The sequence below is a fragment of the Saimiri boliviensis genome, chromosome 2, assembly GCF_048565385.1.
Source record: "Saimiri boliviensis isolate mSaiBol1 chromosome 2, mSaiBol1.pri, whole genome shotgun sequence".
NCBI lineage: Eukaryota > Metazoa > Chordata > Mammalia > Primates > Cebidae > Saimiri > Saimiri boliviensis.
The window spans coordinates 153,497,414-153,514,164 of record NC_133450.1 but is presented as its reverse complement, the minus strand read 5'-3'; the positions used below and the strand labels follow the sequence as shown (position 1 = coordinate 153,514,164).

General features: G+C 43.0%; 1 protein-coding gene across 4 annotated transcripts in view; it reads right to left on the bottom strand.

Moving 5' to 3' along the window:
* Window positions 1–6,208: 6,208 nt before the first annotated feature.
* Window positions 6,209–16,751, bottom strand: part of TJP2 (tight junction protein 2) — a 142,626-nt gene continuing 132,083 nt past the window's right edge. For 3 of the 4 annotated variants that reach the window (XM_039461280.2, XM_039461278.2, XM_074394708.1), the window contains 6 exons: window positions 14,210–14,310; window positions 12,769–12,981; window positions 11,501–11,611; window positions 9,590–9,919; window positions 8,090–8,175; window positions 6,209–6,790 (listed from right to left, as the gene is read on the bottom strand). In XM_039461280.2, the coding sequence (XP_039317214.2) occupies window positions 6,625–6,790; window positions 8,090–8,175; window positions 9,590–9,919; window positions 11,501–11,611; window positions 12,769–12,981; window positions 14,210–14,310 (1,007 nt within the window). In that variant the 3' untranslated portion in view covers window positions 6,209–6,624. The remainder of the gene's footprint in view (window positions 6,791–8,089; window positions 8,176–9,589; window positions 9,920–11,500; window positions 11,612–12,768; window positions 12,982–14,209; window positions 14,311–16,751) is intronic. The other variant, XM_074394709.1, reaches the window with a different exon arrangement.

Genomic DNA, 16,751 nt, shown 5'->3' with positions numbered 1-16,751 from the left:
CCAGCTACGGCAGGCAGCATGCCTTGCACAAGGGAGGGGTGTCTTCTCTCTTTTCTTCGCATCCAGAGCCAGGCTTTGGTTTGTCTCTTCTGGACTGCTCAAGGCACCCTTTGGGGAGGGGCTGCAAAATGCAAATTGTGTAAGTTCAGTGATTCCACAAACACATTAAGTGCTTTTCTATTTGCATTTATTTTTGCCTTGCACAGTGTTAAACTGTAAAATTCATGCTAATAATTGAAAACTTTAATTTTTCTTAGAATGACATTAAATAACAAATGAAAAGCACCATGACAAGCTGGGAGAGAGACTGCAAAAGAAAGAAAAAAAAAAAAAAGCTTTATCTATAACAGCACTTTTTTTCCCCTGATTTTTAACCTTGAGGCTCCACATTTTCATTTTGCACTGAGCCTCACAAATTATGTAGCCAGCTCTGGTTACGACTTGCTCCTTGCCTAAGCCAACCCATGTGCAAGGCAGGCAGCTGATCCTGAAACCAATGGCTGGAGCCCAGTCTCACAATAATGTTACTGTCTGTGAGTGCCCGGTGGTGACTCACAGCTCGAGACTGTATGTTTCTCACTTGTCTGAATGCAAAGTAAAAGTGACTATTTTTGTAGAACAAAAACTTGGGGAAAATATGGAATTCAGCCCATCTATATGCACTGCTGCACCTGTGACACTCAGCACACTAATAAATATGTCTTTGGAAACTTGCTCCTTTGCAATTTTGACATAGAGAAATGACAAGTATTAAATCTTAAGGGAAAATAACCAGCTGCTGTAATTGTTGAATTACTGAGACAGAAGCCTCCAGTCCTGCTGATTTGAATTATCAGGCAGAGGCCTCCCAGAAAAGGGCACGGGTAAGCTGGGAGAATGTCTCTGGCATTACCAACCCCGAAGAAACTCAGGGCCATACATCTAGTATCTGAATCTGAACTTTGGAAGCCATGAACATACCTTGGACTTCAACCAGGAAGAGGACATTTTTGGGGGCACACACGCCACGCTAAACCAATGGTTCAGAACTAGGATTGTTGTCCGATGGAATTTTTCTGTAGACAGAATGGATACCTGGTGAAAGAGCAAGGACTAGCAAGAGACATATTTGTTCAGCATGATAGCGGTGGTAGGATTCAAGGGTGACAATAGATAATTCTAGAGTGTCAGAGTCAAACATAGTTAGAAGATGATGTGTCCTTTCACCATGGTGTTCCTCTGCCCCAGAGTGGAGCTCTTTGTGGGGAAGCATGGAATCTTTGTTTTTACATCCCCTGCTGTGCCCCCCATACATTCTCTCTCATGGAGAGGTGGCTCAGCGCACTTTTAAAAAATTAAATTTGGGCAAGTGTGGTGGCTCACGCCTGTCATCCCAGCACTTTGGGAGGCCAAGGCAGGTGGATCACAAAGTCAGGAGTTCGAGACCAGCCTGGCCAATGTGGTAAAACCTTGTCTCTACTAAAAATATAAAAATTACCTAGGCGCAGTGGTGCATGCCTATAGTCCAGGTCACTTGGGTGTCTGAGGCAAGAGAATTGCTTGAACCCGGGAGGCAGAGATTGCAGTGAGCCAAGATTGCACCACTGCAGTCCAGCCTGGGTGACAGAGCGAGACTCCATCTCAATTCAATCAAACTCTTCTCTTCTTTAGTGAGAAAACCATGGCCCAGAGAATTTTGATGCTATCCTTAAAATCACAGAGCTAACAAATAGCAACGCTGGGACCAGGACTGAGACCTCCTTACCCCAGTGGAAGCTGATCCAGTCTATCATACTTGGAGAGAAAATTGGTGTCATTTTCTTTGAAGATTATATAATCCATGTGGAAAAGAAAGAATCTCATAGAATCTCAACAATGAGCTGCTGCCAAAATGTTAGCAGAATGGAAATGAGGAAGAGGATGGGGTCCAGGCCGGGGTCTGGCTAGGGAGGGGGAGACCAACAGTTGCTCAGGCAAGGAAGCTTGCCTCTCAGCTCAGGGGGACCTGCTGTGGTCCCAACCAACACCCTAGGATGAGAGCTCTCTGCAGGAAGAGGACACCTCCTCACAATCTTGCTTATGTGCTTCTTCTGATGTGAGCACTCTTCTCCAAGATATATGTGGATTAATTCATGTCATCCTCGTAACAAGCCTGCTAGGAGGGCACTATTATTCATTCCACTTGACTGAAACTGAGGGAAATTTGCTAGTGAGAGAGAGAGTCAGGCTTCGAACCTGGGAGTCTGAACTCTCTGTTAGCTCCATTGCTCGGCTGCCTGTCTGGCCTGGGGAAGGGGAATGCTCACCAGAAAAAGGGGAGCGTCCTTCACAAGAAGGAATGTCTGCCCCCACAGTGGCAGCAGAAGTGCAACACTTGCTGTTGGGAAGCCACTCCTGGGAGCGCCTCCCACTCCCAGCCACAACTCCCTCTGCCGCCCCCCACCACACTCTGTCTCTACTAAAAATTTAAAAATTTTAAAAAATTAGCCGGGTGCGGTGGTACACCTGTAGTCCCAGTTACTCAGGAGGCTCAGGCAGGAGGATCACTGGACCCCAGAAGGTCTGGCAAACACCTGTAGTCCCACATACTTGGGAGGCTGAGGTGTGAGGATTGCTTGAGAGCAGGAGATCAAGGCTGCAGTGAGCCATGACTGCACCACTGTACTTAATTAAGCCTGGGTGACAGAGTGAGACCGTGTCTCAAAAAAATGAAACAAAAACAAAATTTATAATATATGTATATCCAGAGTATATATGTTGTATAAAACCTAGACATATGTGTAAATATATGTAAATAATTCTCCCTTTTTCTGGTTAATTCATTCACTCATGCTTTAAACTTTACTAAACTAACTTTATTAAAGTTAGTAAACTTTATTAACTTTAACTAAACTCATACTTTAACTCATGCTTTAACTGAATAAAAAGGATAGCTGCAGGGTGACCTACATGCTAAAGGGGATGAGAGATTGTGATGGTTAATTTTTATGTATCAACTTGGCTGGGCCATGGTGACCAATAATATTTGGTCCAACATTATTCTGGATGTTTTGGTAAAAGTTTTTTTTTTTTTTTTTTTTTTTTTTTTTTGAGACGGAGTTTCGCTCTTGTTACCCAGGCTGGAGTGCAATGGCGCGATCTCAGCTCACCGCAACCTCCGCCTCCTGGGTTCAGGCAATTCTCCTGCCTCAGCCTCCTGAGTAGCTGGGATTATAGGCACGCGCCACCATGCCCAGCTAATTTTTTGTATTTTTAGTAGAGACGGGGTTTCACCATGTTGACCAGGTTGGTCTCGATCTCTCGACCTTGTGATCCGCCCGCCTCGGCCTCCCAAAGTGCTGGGATTACAGGCTTGAGCCACCGTGCCCGGCCGTTTGTTTTTTTATTTAGGAGATTAACACTTAAACTGGTGGACTTTGAGTAAAGCAGACTGCCCTCTAAAATGTAGGTAGGCCTCATCCAATCAGTTGAAGGCCCTAATAGAGCAAAGACTGACCTCACACTAGCTAGGCGGATTGGACTGCATCTCTCCCACGGGTCTCCAGCCTGCTGGACTACCCTTCAACTTTTAGACTTGCCAGTCCTCTACAATCTTGTATGCCAATTCCTTAAATCTCTTTCTCTTCAAATATATATACATACATATATATATACACACACACAAAAGCTAGAACCGGCAAAACAACCTCAACTGAAAAGAGATTCAAAGGGAAAGGGGAGGATTGGCTGGGCATGTTTTTCTATAGGCCTGGTGCGGTGGCTCACACCTGTAATCCCTGCACTTTGGGAGGCCAAGGCGGGCGGATCACGAGGTCAGGAGATGGAGGCCATCCTAACTAACACAGTAAAACCCTGTCTCTTCTAAAAATACAAATAATTAACTGGGTGTGGTGGTGGAATCCTGTAGTCCCAGCTACTTGGGAAGCTGAGGCAGGAGAATTGCTTGAACCAGGAAGGCAGAGGTTGCAGTGAGCCGAGATCTTGCCACTGCACTCCAGCCTGGGAGACAGAGTGAGACTCAGAGCAAGACTCCATCTTAAAAAAAAAAAAAAAAAAAAGACAACCATAATTGTTTAAATGGACTGTTCCTAACCAACTTTTCTTCATATAAAGAATTTTGTTAGTGTCAAATTACTACCCATGCTAGGGACATCAGTAGCACCCGATATCATTCTGAAAGCCCCATTGCTCATCTACCTCACCAGGCTAGAAGCACAGGCATAATTCTATCATAGATGCAGGTGCCACCACCGCTACCCTAGCTTTTGGAGAGCTGCAGAGTCCTGACAATGCAGAAAGTGAACATGGCTCTCACCCATGGCCCTATCTTCCCTCTACTGATAATCTTCTCCCTGTTTCTTCATTTGCTTGGTACCACTTTTTTCATTATGTTCCATGTGTACTATAGGTAGCTTTAAATCTTTCCCAGAACAAAGGAGGATATGAATTAAAAAGGGGTTGCGGAGGCGCTGGTGGTCCGACAGGCACTGCGAGACATTCTCAGGAACTGTGTGATGCACTGACTGCATCATGAAATTGCTGAAACCAGACAACAACCAAGCCCCTGCTGAAACCCTCCTCTTCTCCTCTCCGTATTTTGCAAAGGGCTCATTCCTGGATTTAAAGAACACAAGCAAAGTGCATCATCATATATTTAACTAGTGTATTTTTCTCCTATTCACAAAAAGTGGCTTTTATTTGTGGAATATGCAAATTTTAGTCAGTGCCTTGAGGAGTGTTTAGAAATTCGAGATACATTAAATGATTTGTTAAGTGACAACACCCATATTGAAAGAGACATAAACAAGGACATGTTTATAGTATAACTCAGTTACCAGTAAGCCAAATTTCTAACTCCACTCCAACACAAGCTTCACTCCTTTGTGTCAATTCATATCATAAAAGACCCTTAATGGAATCAAGACTCTTTTCTCCTTTTCCAAATTCATTTCTCTTTTTATTCATACAAGCCTAAAGTCCTCATCTGTCTTGCTTAAATTCTAAACTTATTTTAGTACTTCAAGAATTTAAGTGGCTCACACCTGTAATCCCAGCACTTTGGGAGGCTGAGGTAGGAGGATCACCACATGAGTTCAAGACTAGCCTGGGTAGCAGAGCAAGACTGTCTTTACAAAAAAAAAAAAAAAAAAAAAAGGAGAAAAAGCAGACGAAAGAAAAAGAACAAGAACAAAAAGAAGGAAGAAATAGGAAGAAGGAGGAGAAGGACAAGGAGGAGAAGGAGGAGAGGATGTGTAAATTGATGCAACTTTTCTAGGAGTCATTTGGCAGTAAATATCAAGAGCCATAAAAATGTTCCTATACTTTTCCTCAGTAATTCTACTTCTGAGCACTTGCCTACAGAAATATACTGAAATGCTGATCAATGATATACAAAACTGCATACATACAAAGAGGTGCATTTCATGTTTAAAAACAATTTTAAAAAGGCAAAAAACTGGAAATAATCCAAATGGCCAACAATAGAATTGTCCACTTATGAAGCAGTCATGGAATATTCTGTTCTGTGGTTGTTAGTGATGATGTGTGCACCAAGTTTTAACTACCTTGTGTGCATAGTCATAACCACCTGAGAAATGTTAGTGATAGAATGCTAAACAGAAAAAAATAGGAAACATAACTACAAACATAGTACACTTTCAGGGATCATACACACAGACATCCACAAATACATCATTGGAGAAAATGCCCCCAAATTATCTGAGGGATGGGATTATGGGTAATTTTAATTTTCTTTTCTACGTTTCCATTTTCCAATGTTCAACAAGAAGTATTCACACTTCTATGATTAGTAACTGAAATAAAAGTTGCATTTAAACAGAGGAAGTCATGTACAAATGCACCACAAAGAAAATTATGGATTGCAATGTATTCCTTTTTATTAAATTATAAAACTGACTGCTGTCAACACAACAGTTGTATTGACAAAAACTTTCAATACCAGCTTCTTGGTCTTCAAACTATTATAGCCAAACTATCAGGTATAGCTATGATATATACAGTCAGAATTTATGGAAAAATATTACAAAGACAAATGCCTTGAAAAGATGACACAGTGCAGGGGAAAGTATAGCTATTAAGCTGGTATAAAAACTTAGTCAAATGTTTTAGTCCATTATGGCTCTGCCTAAAGCTTCAAAGGAAGAAAATTTAAGACACTTCTCATCCAAGGCACTTAAGATAGTTGCAATAAAGTACGTCTTTGAATGTAGTTTGAGTCCAACAGTATTTTTTATTCCTTTTTCACATTCTGCCTTACATTGAAACAGTCCCTGAAGGCAGCTATTAATGAAGAAAAATAGTTATTGCTTAATATACATATTAAAAGTATGCAAACAGAATACAGATTTTGGTCCTCTGAAGCAAGTAGCAGGATCTGACTGTAATGTTCTGCTTAATTCTGAGCGAAAAACCACAGACTCCTCTAACCCAGTCCTGAAAGCGGAGCCTTCAATTCTGAATTTGCAGCGGCTGTCCCCTGGGTTCCCCATGAGGACACATGAGCTGGAGTCCCACCATGTCTTCACGGTGCGCTCTAACTGGAGAAGATCCATCCCGGTGGCCTGGCGGGAGCAGCTACTCTTGATGCTGTGGCAGGCGGGCCCAGGGGAGTCCATGCTCAGACATCTATAATTCCGTGTCCCTGTATCGGGCAGACTGCCCATAGTAACCGCGCTTGGAGTGTTCCGACAGCTGCTGACGGTACTCCTCCTCCTCGGCGTCACTGCCATAACTTCCTCTGGTATCCTGATAAAGCCTGGAAGGAGCTTTCTGTGGCTCAGGGGGTCTGGAACTAACAAAGAAAGGGTGTTAAAGACATTCCAGAGCACACCCATGTCCTCTGCTGCCCGGAGAGGCATGGCTCTATGCACAACAGCTAAGCATCCTGAGCAGATCGCTTACCTCTGAGCCATATTCTACTGAGCAGCCAGGGACACTCCTGGCCCTGCTCCAGGTTCAGAGTGGCGGAGGCAGGAACCGGAGTAATAGATCAAATCCACTGCCCATTTGGGTTGTGTGTGAGGAAGCCAGCCAGGTGCTCCCTGTTGGACAGGGGGTGGCCTCCCAATCCCTAAGCTTCCTGGCTAGTCTTACCCAGCAGTGAGAGTTCTCTGCCAGTTTCAGTCCATCATACTCTTTGTTGCTAGAGGCAACCATTCAACTGGTAAAAAAGAAATTTGTTTCCAGTTTTCTATTGCTGTAAAACTAGACTTCAGCTTCCAGCTAGAATGGCCACAAGAGGCCAGGTGCAGTGGCTCACACCTGTAATCCGAGCACTTTGGGAGGCCATGGCGGGCAGACCTCCTGAGGTTAGGAGTTTGAGACAAGCCTGGCCAACATGGTGAAACCACATCTCTACTAAAAATGCAAAAATTAGCCAGGAGTGGAAGTACACAGCTGTAATCCCAGCTACCTGGGAGGCTGAGGCATGAGAACAGCTTGAACCCAGGAGATGGAGGTTGCAGTGAGCCAAGATTGTACCACTACTGCCTGGGCAACAGTCACTCTGTCTCAAAAAAAAAAAAAAACTGGCCACAATAAAATGTGACTTTTTCTTTCCTATTCTCAGAAGCAGGAAGCAATCCAGTGTAAAACCTCAACAAGAAGACACTGTGATCATTCCTGCTGTTTGTGTGTGGCATTTACCAAGACTGCTCATTTGCTTGTCACAGTCCATTTAGACCTCAGGGCAGCACAAGTGGTCTGACTTTGCTGGGTGATGCAAAGGAATGAAGAAGCTTGGCTGAGAGTCAGCAAACAGCAACAAAACAGGTCTAAGCCCTAGGAATTCTGCTCACGTGCTAACCATGTGCAATGTAACATAACCAGGCTCCAACGTTCAAAGGGTACTGGCTTGAAACATCAATCACGACACTCTGTCAGAGTTTTCGCACACAAGCAAACCATGCTGAAGTTTTGATTCTGTAATCTTTATAATTAAATTTGATGGAATGAGTAAAACAGACAGACAACCAGTGGGGAAAAAAAATCTTCCTGTTACTCTGAAATCTGGTTAAAGGAAATTCTTTCTTCAAGCCCCAGTCCTTGAGAAGTCCCTGCCTTAGACCTACACCCACTGGGCAGCCCTTACCTCATGTGCTGGGGCAGGCCGGGGTCTGGCTTGTGTGTTTTGATTGGAACTGCATAGATATCAGGATGCTTCTGGGCAATTTCGATCTGTGGTAATTAAAAAAGGAAAGAACAAAAGCGAAAGAATGAACCACTGGGCACTCTGCTTGCTGATTTCCTGCTGGTCCCACCCTTTCCCTGTAGCCTACTTATTTTCCCATCCCATTTCAAGAAGAGGAAACACAGAAGCAGCTTCCTCATTTCCATGGTTATGTGTGGTACCCATCAAACAGGAAAATCGTTTAAAAGGAATGAAACTCTGACACATGCTACAACGTGGATGAATCTTGAGGACATGATGCTAAGGGAAATAAGCCAATCACAAAAAGATAAATCACGAATGATTCTGCTTCTCGGTGGTTCCTACACTGTCCAATTCACAAAAAACAGAAAGTAGAAGGGTGGGTGCCAGGGGCTGCAAGAAGAGGAGAATGGTGAGTTAGTATTTACTGGGTACGGAGTTTCACATGGAAAGGATGAAAAGGTTCTGGAAATGGGTGGTGGTGATGGCTAAACAGCGATGTGAAGGTTCTTCATGCTGCTGAACTGAACGCTTTGAAATGGTTGAGGCTGGGTGCAGTCTGTAATCCCAGCACTTTGGGAGGCTGAGGAGGGTGGATTGCTTGAGCACAGGAGTTTGAGACCAGCCTGGCAACATGACAAAACCGTGTCTCTACAAAAAATAGGAAAAATTAGCTGGGTGTGGTGGTGTGTGCCTGTGGTCACAGTTATTCAGGAGGCTAAGGTGGGAGCATCTCCTGAGCCTGTGACGTCGAGGCTGTAGTGAGCTGTGATCACACCACTACACTCCAGCCTGGGTGACAGAGGGAGACTCTGCCTCAAACGAAACAAATAAAACAAAGTAAATAAAAGAAAAAAGTGGCAGAAATGGTAAATTCATGTATATTTTACCACAATAAAAGAAAAATGCTCAGATATACTGCTGTTGTGCTAGATTTGAAAGAAAACTCCCACATCTACCTGGCAAATATGTTCCACAGACCTTTGAATTCTTCTTAGACATTTGAAAGGTTCTATGTCCATATGGTATACAAATTCAAACAGCTTAAAAACTACAGTCTATGGGCCTTACTGTTTTAACACCCAAAGTCTGCTTTGTTTCTATGGCAAATCTGGGAGCCAATGAAGACTCCGTTAAGAGAGAAAAAAAATCACATTCTAATTAAAACGATTTCTGAGAGGCACCGATTCTCTTATCACCCTTCCTCCTTCCAGAACGCTATACAAAGTTCTATGTATAGAGAGCAGAATCTTCTTCCCCCATATTGTCAAGTTTTCTTCATCGGAAGAACAAGGATGTGCAGGGAGCTGGCAATCTGAAGTGACACACACAGCACATGCCTTTGTCACATCTGCAGCAGTGGAAAAGGAGCTGTGCACTGTTACACTGAAATCAAACTTATTTAAAATTCGTATTGACATGTAGTTTAAAAACAATTACCCTTGCATTCTGTGCTTCTTGGAGCTCCTGCATTCTCTGCAATCTGGCCTTGTGATCCATCTTCTCAAATATTTTGACTTTGCCCAGGACTGATTTGGGAGCGTTATCTTGCTCCTCACTACTCTCTCCCACCTCCTCACCCTCTGGGGGAGGGAGAGGAGTAGAGGGCTTCAGTATAGACCGCCCAAATGCAGGTTTTGCTGCAACAGGAGGAGGATAGCCTTTGGTAGATGCCCCAGGAATTTCATTACCAGCCATGGCAGAGGGGTTTGACTTATACTCATAGGATTTGGAGAAGTCAAAGGATTCTTCTTTGTTCTGGGTTTTGGCCTGCAGAGAGCAACGACACGTTTTTACCTTGGGCTTTTAGTTTCTTTTCAAATCTATATTAGTGATTTAATACATTCCATTTCCTGATCAGTTTCCAAAGGTGGTCAACAAATACCATTCTGACAAGGAATGTAATACAGCAGGGCAAACAGCCACTGGCTGGGCTTCCTGAGCCCTACCTCCCTTCCTGCACTAGAGTATTAGGAATACCAGAAAGCCAAAAAGGTGCAGGGAAAGTGCTCGGAGGGCTGTGATTGCTGGAGGTAATATCAGACCTGGAGTAATTTTGTGCTAGAGGAGATTAGCATCTCAAAGACGATCTCAGAACAATTCAGGCTTTGGGATTGGAAGAGTGGAACTCTGAGGTCACTGATGCACTAAGGGTGCATGAGCCGGCCCAGAGGTGAGACCCAGGTCCAGCTGAGGAATGAGACTGGGGTGGGGAGCAGGGAGAGCACAGCTTCACGATGACAGCCACTTCTCCTTCATACTTCCAGTCTTGCCTGGCTTGCAAATTTTCACTAATATATTTTATGAGGTCACTTATTATTATTACTCAGGTCTCATTATTATTATTACTCAGAACCTATCACATTTACTACTTCTGACAGCTCACAAAATCAATTATTGCTTTCTTCTCATCTAAATTATTGAGTTAGGCCGAGCATGGCAGCTCATGCCTGTAATCCCACCACTGTGGGAGGCCAAGGTGAGCGGACCAGCTGAGGACAGGAGTTTGAGACCAGCCTGGCCAACATGTCAAAACACCATCTCTACTAAAAATACAAAAATTAGCTGAATGTAGTGGTCTGCGCCTGCAAGTCCCAGATACTTGGGAGGCTGAGGCAGAATAATCGCTTGAACCCAGGAAGTAGAGGCTACAGTAAGCTGAGATCATGCCACAGTACTCCAGCCTGGGCAACAGAGTAAGACTCTGTCTCAAAAAATAATAATAAATAATAAAATAAATTATTGAGTTAAATGGATTTTATTTGTTTATAAGGAAAAGCATAGTCATCGCTCTGATTCTAACTGAAGGTAAATAATATTTTGATTACATAAAGATATATAATCTTTGTGTCTTTATATTGATTCTGTTCTCGATAATAATTTATTAAACAAATAAGCAGTTCTCTTAATGAGAGGCATTGTAAGCAATGTTGATGATATTTGCTTTAGCAAATCACCAGTAGGAATTATCTGGTGCATCTAAATCAGTCTGTGGGCAGAAAACTTTAGCTGGACAGCAAAAGAAAAACAGATTCTGCAATTGGTGATTCTGGGCATGCAGCATTTTTTCAATCTTTTTCTTTACAATCTTATTATTTTTTTTTTTTAACCAAAAAAAAGTAGATTAAATAAACACTAACAGTCCTAAAATTATATGCTCTCCTAATATTGCCTTTCCTTCCTTTTTGCCCTTCCCTAATTTGGGGGTTCACCCAACAGGCCAAAAGACTGATAATGAGTTACAACTGTAATTAAACACCATCTTATCAGGCATGCTCCTCCCTGGCTGTCCAGGACTCCAGAGGCACCTGCTTCCTCTTCCTTCCCATCCTTGGCTTCCCAGCCACGTACCTTGGGCGGCTCTGGCTTGAATGCTGGGGGCGGGCTATTGTCCCTAAGTTGATCACTGCTAGCAGCCCTCCTCATCTGAGCTCGTGGCTCTGGGCTGGGTTTCCTTATGCTCTACAAGACACAAAGGTTCATTCACAACAAGAACATACAAGCAGAGAGAACAGAGCACTCATCTGCTTTGCAGGAATTCTGCAAACTTGGGTGAGTTCAGAAGCTGAGGTCCTGAGCCGGTGCTTCTTTACTGAACAGGCAGACACCATCACCAAATGCTTCAGACACATTTTTAAAAACTGGCTGCATCCAATGTAGAGTCTCTTCCTTTAAAGCACATTTTTTAAAGAACCCTCCAAAAGCCTAAAATCTCTTGTGTCACTAACAACATCTAGTCTGTAGACATCTGGGAGTTAATTTATTCTTTACAACTTGTCTAGCATAAACTAATTTGTTGCTGTGGTGATGGTGTATTTTTCTCCTCCTTCAGTTTGTTGTTGTTGGGTCTTTTTTTTTTTTTTTTTTTTTTTTTTTTTAATAGTTCTATTTCAGAAAGAAAAAACTCATTGACTGGAACGAGCTAAATTGGTAGAGAGAAATCCACAGCAATAATTATCCAAATATATGACTAATCTCATCTACAAAGATCATTATTCCAACATTCTCTGAGGTGCAACTAATAATTGCTCTGGTCCTAACCTGGCGGTGACTTTAGAGTGTCTGTCAATGTGTAAGGATCCCGTATGCTGTCTAATCACAGTGGATGCACAGTACATGTGATCAGATGAATGTCTGATCGTGAACTCAAAAAACTGAAATATCAGAGAGAGAAGGAAACTGATAGGAAAATACTCAAGAGCTTTGGCAAGATTAGAAAGGTTAAAGGCAGGATGGGGAAGGAAAGCAAGGACATCTAAGAGTACAGAGAGAAACCTAATCAAAGGTTACAAGCACATACAACAATACTGCATGGGAAGGAATGTTCCTCTGGTAATTTGGACAGCTGACACATAAAGCCATTCTGTTTATCCATCACGCCTGAGGGCATGGGTGTGAGGAGTGCTGACCACTCAAGCTCTTCTGAAGCCCACCTGCCTACCCCACTTTCCCATGGACTGCAACCATGCCAGTGTGGACTCAGAGCAAGAGACCCTGGAAGTCATCTGCTCCATCCCTTAGGAACGCCTTCCACAACACCCTGAACACACAGCTGTCCATGAGAGTGCAAGGAAAACACCAGGCTCTCCTGCTCCTGCCCGTGGCCTGCCTCGCCTCACCTCCTCGTGCTGCACCGGCTCTGAGGAGCGGGTGATGGACGACACCAGCGGCTCCTCGGCTGGCTCATCCAGCTCATTGTCAGTGTAGGCGCCTCCTTCGCCGTCCGTGTCTTCAAAGTCACTGATGAGGCGGCTGTCGCAACTCAGATAGTCCGCGCCCATGGCAGTTAAGTAGGACATGCGGTCTTCAGGGTCATCATCCATCCCTTCCATCTAGAGGAATTTGTGTCGGAGGGTCAGTGGGGTCTGACATGGCTCTGGGAGTGTGGCCTCAAGAAAATTCCCAAGGGCACAGCCAAGGGACTAAAACCTCGATGTGCTCGCCAGGGAAGGCAACTTTTATTTTTTTCCCTGAAATCACTTGGCTTTGGTACAATGTTGACACTATGCTCATTTTTGTGCAGGAACTCAAATTAGGGGTCCTGCAGCCTGTCTGTGCTACCATCCATCCTCCATACCACGGCTGAGCCATACTCCCGCAGACTGTCTTGCTTTTCTTCTGAATCCAGCTCCTCTGCAGCCTGTTCTCCTGGGACCACTCTCCTAGTAAGATCAACACATGCACACTGCCTTGTGTATACTCACATCCACAACTCTACAAGATTCTGAGCCCCTCAAAGGCAGAAGCTATGTCCTGCTCAACTTGCTCTCCCCAGGGAAGCTTGCATAGAGTCTTCCAAACTGGAAGCATTCCACAGATGCCAGATACTTCGACTAAACATCTAGTTCTCAAAGAGCAAGACTTAGTCAATTCTGCAACAAAACAGTCACTGTAAAGTTTCACAAAACTACCTCAGTTCAGCTGGTGTACAGGATACTAGCACCAAAAGCTTCTAGAATAAAAGGGGCCACAAGTAATAGAATCTCCCTCTTTCCTCCCTGCAGCACAGCCGCATGTGTGAGCTATCTCCACCAGGGAGATGTGATCCAATTCTAGAGGCCTAGACAAATTCCCTAATGCTCCCACATCACCCTTACAAACTCCCAGAACAATGACACATTCCCAACACAACTCAACTTTTATTCTAAGTAATTTCAACTCTATTCGCTTTTCTTCTTTTTATTAATTTTTAGCCATATTCTCCAAGTTGCTCAACCTCACCTCTCATCTGCACTCTAAGTTTCCCACGTCCTTAGTAAGCTGTGGAGCTCAGCATGAGATCTTGTAAGCTCTGATTAGTGTACTTGGAATATAACACTAGTTACTACATTAAAAGTAAAAGGGAAGTGAATGTAGGGCTGCACAAATCACATTCTGCTCTTCTTTTAAAAGTTCCTTCATTTTTATTACTTGGTCAGAGAATTTATGAAATTTCAAACTTGATTAGCACACATGTGAGCATCACTTCAAATGGGAATGGCTTGACTACATTCACTGCCCTCTTGAGAAAGTTTCAGAACAGGGACTCTCACCTTATAGCAGCGTATCTATGCCACATACCTTTCCTTCAGAGACCCAAACTGCTTCTCCTTGCTGATGCTGAATAGTGTCCTTCAAGCTGCCAAACCAGCTATCATTGGCTGAATTTAGGTTGATTGTAGCTATAGAAATGCAAACAAAAATGTCTGCATTAACTTCCAGAGCCAAATTTATTAAGGATGCTATTTGACATAACTTATACTCAGTTCTGTCATATTTGAATTAAGACTTGAGCAGACACAAGAAAATGTCTGCACAACTTTGACTACTAAACCCCTTTCAATGAATGCAGTTAAAACTATTAACCATCTAGCTGTTTGAGTTCACATTATGGGTGGATGTGATAAAGCTAAAAATAGATTTTCAGAATGTTTATTTTCAGAAAAGCTAACTTTAAAAAATGTATTTTGCCAGCTGCAGTGGCTCATGCCTGTAATCCCAGTACTTTGGGAGGCCGAGACAGGCAGATCATGAGGTCAGGAGTTTGAGACCATCCTGGCCAACAGGGTGAACCTTCATCTCTACTAAAAATACAAAAATTAGCTGGGCACCGTGGCATGCACCTGTAGTCCCAGATACTTGGTACTCGGGAGGCTGAGGCAGGAGAATCGCTTTAACCCAAGAGGCAGAGGTTGCAGTGAGTGGAAATCATGCCACTGTACTATAGCCTGAGTGACAGAGAGAGACTCCATCTTAGAAGTAAAAAAAAAAAAAAAGTTTTTAAGAAGGGTGTTTTTGGCTGAGTGTGGTGGCTCATGCCTGTAATCCCAGCACTTTGGGACGCCAAGGCAGGCAGATGACCTGAGGTCAGGAGTTCAAGACCAGCTTGGTCACATGGTGAAACCCTTTCACTACGAAAATCAGCCAAGAGTGATGGCAGGCAGGTGCCTATAATCCCAGCTACTAGGAGAGGCTGAGGCAGGAGAATTGCTTGAACCTGGGAGGCAAAGGTTGCAGTAAGCCAATACCATGCCACTGAACTCAGCCTAGGCAACAGAGCAAGACTCTGTCTCCCAAAAAAAAAAAAAAAGAGAGAGAGAGAGAGAAAGAAAGCAAAAACAAAAACAAAAAAAGCATGTTTTCAGGAACAAAAATACATACAAAACAAATAAATATAGGTAAGGTGCCATGGCTCATGCCTGTAATCCCGGCACTGTGGGAGACCTGGGTGGGTGGATCACTTGAGGCTAGGAGTTTGAGACCAGCTTGACCAACCCAGTCTCTAATAAAAATACCAAAATTAGCTGGGTGTGGTGACGTACGTCTGTGGTTCCAGCTACTCAAGAGGCTGAGGCACAAGAATTGCTTGAACCCGGGGGGCGCAGGTTACAGTGAGTCAAGATCACACCACTGCACTCCAGCCTGGGTGACAGAGCAAGACTCTAAAGATCATTTACATAGACATGTATATTATAAATAAGAAAAATATACACTAATATACCGTTGGCTACCTCCAATAAAATATTAAAAGTAACACTTAAGCATACACTTTTCCCTTTGTATCTGTAGAGGATTGGTTCCAGGACACCCCCAACTTGGATGCAAAAATCCACAGGTGCTCAAGTCCCTGATACAAAATGACATAGTATTTGCATACGACTTATGTACATCCTCTTATATACTTTAAATCATCTCTAGATTACTTATAATTCCTAATACAATGTAAATGCTACACAGATTGTTGTTATACTATATTGTTAAGGGAATAATCACAAGAAAAAAAACCCTGCATATATTTAGATGTAACCATCCATTTTATCTCCCAAATATTTTCTATACATGATTAGCTGAATTCATGGACGTGGACAGCATCATTCTGATGAGACTTACACATTTTAGAATATACATACAAATTAAACTCAACCAGTGTGTACTCAAAGAATAAACATTTTCTACTCAGAACAAAGTATATCTTACATAGCAGTACTTGCATCAGTTACTTATTCCCAAGTACCTTACCTGGATTAGGTCATTTCATGATCACACAAACTTTGTAAGGTGGGTATTGCTATGATGCCCATCTTATAGATGAGAAACCAAGGCAGAGTAGTGAAATTAACTAGCCCAAGGCTGCACATCAAGCAAGTGTGAAGCTTGGATGCAAGCTAAGAAGTTTGCTCCCAGAGCCTATGGCCTCAGCCACCACACTAGATGGCTCATCTAAAAATAGAAATTTACAGTACAGATATAAAATACCAACAAAGTACAACATGCCATTTCTTCAGCAATATGTATTATGGACCTAATGGAGATAAACTAGACAAGCAAGTTGGTCCAAAATAACAAGTTCAATTGTACCTAAAATTATCAGACTGCACGTAAATTAGGATTTCCTTTCAACTACATTGCCATGGCGTTTTGTATTGTATTATCACATCTGAAGCCAAAAAGAACCATTAAGCAAATTTTGTAAGCAATGATGCTTCAGGCTTTCCTCCAAGTAACATAGCTTTCTTCCACTTAAGAAGTTCTAACAGTGACCTTGGAAAATCCTGAATGAGTTTACAATTTCCTTGGTTATTAATTATTTACAGCATTGAAATAAACTGACCCAGAGGACAAC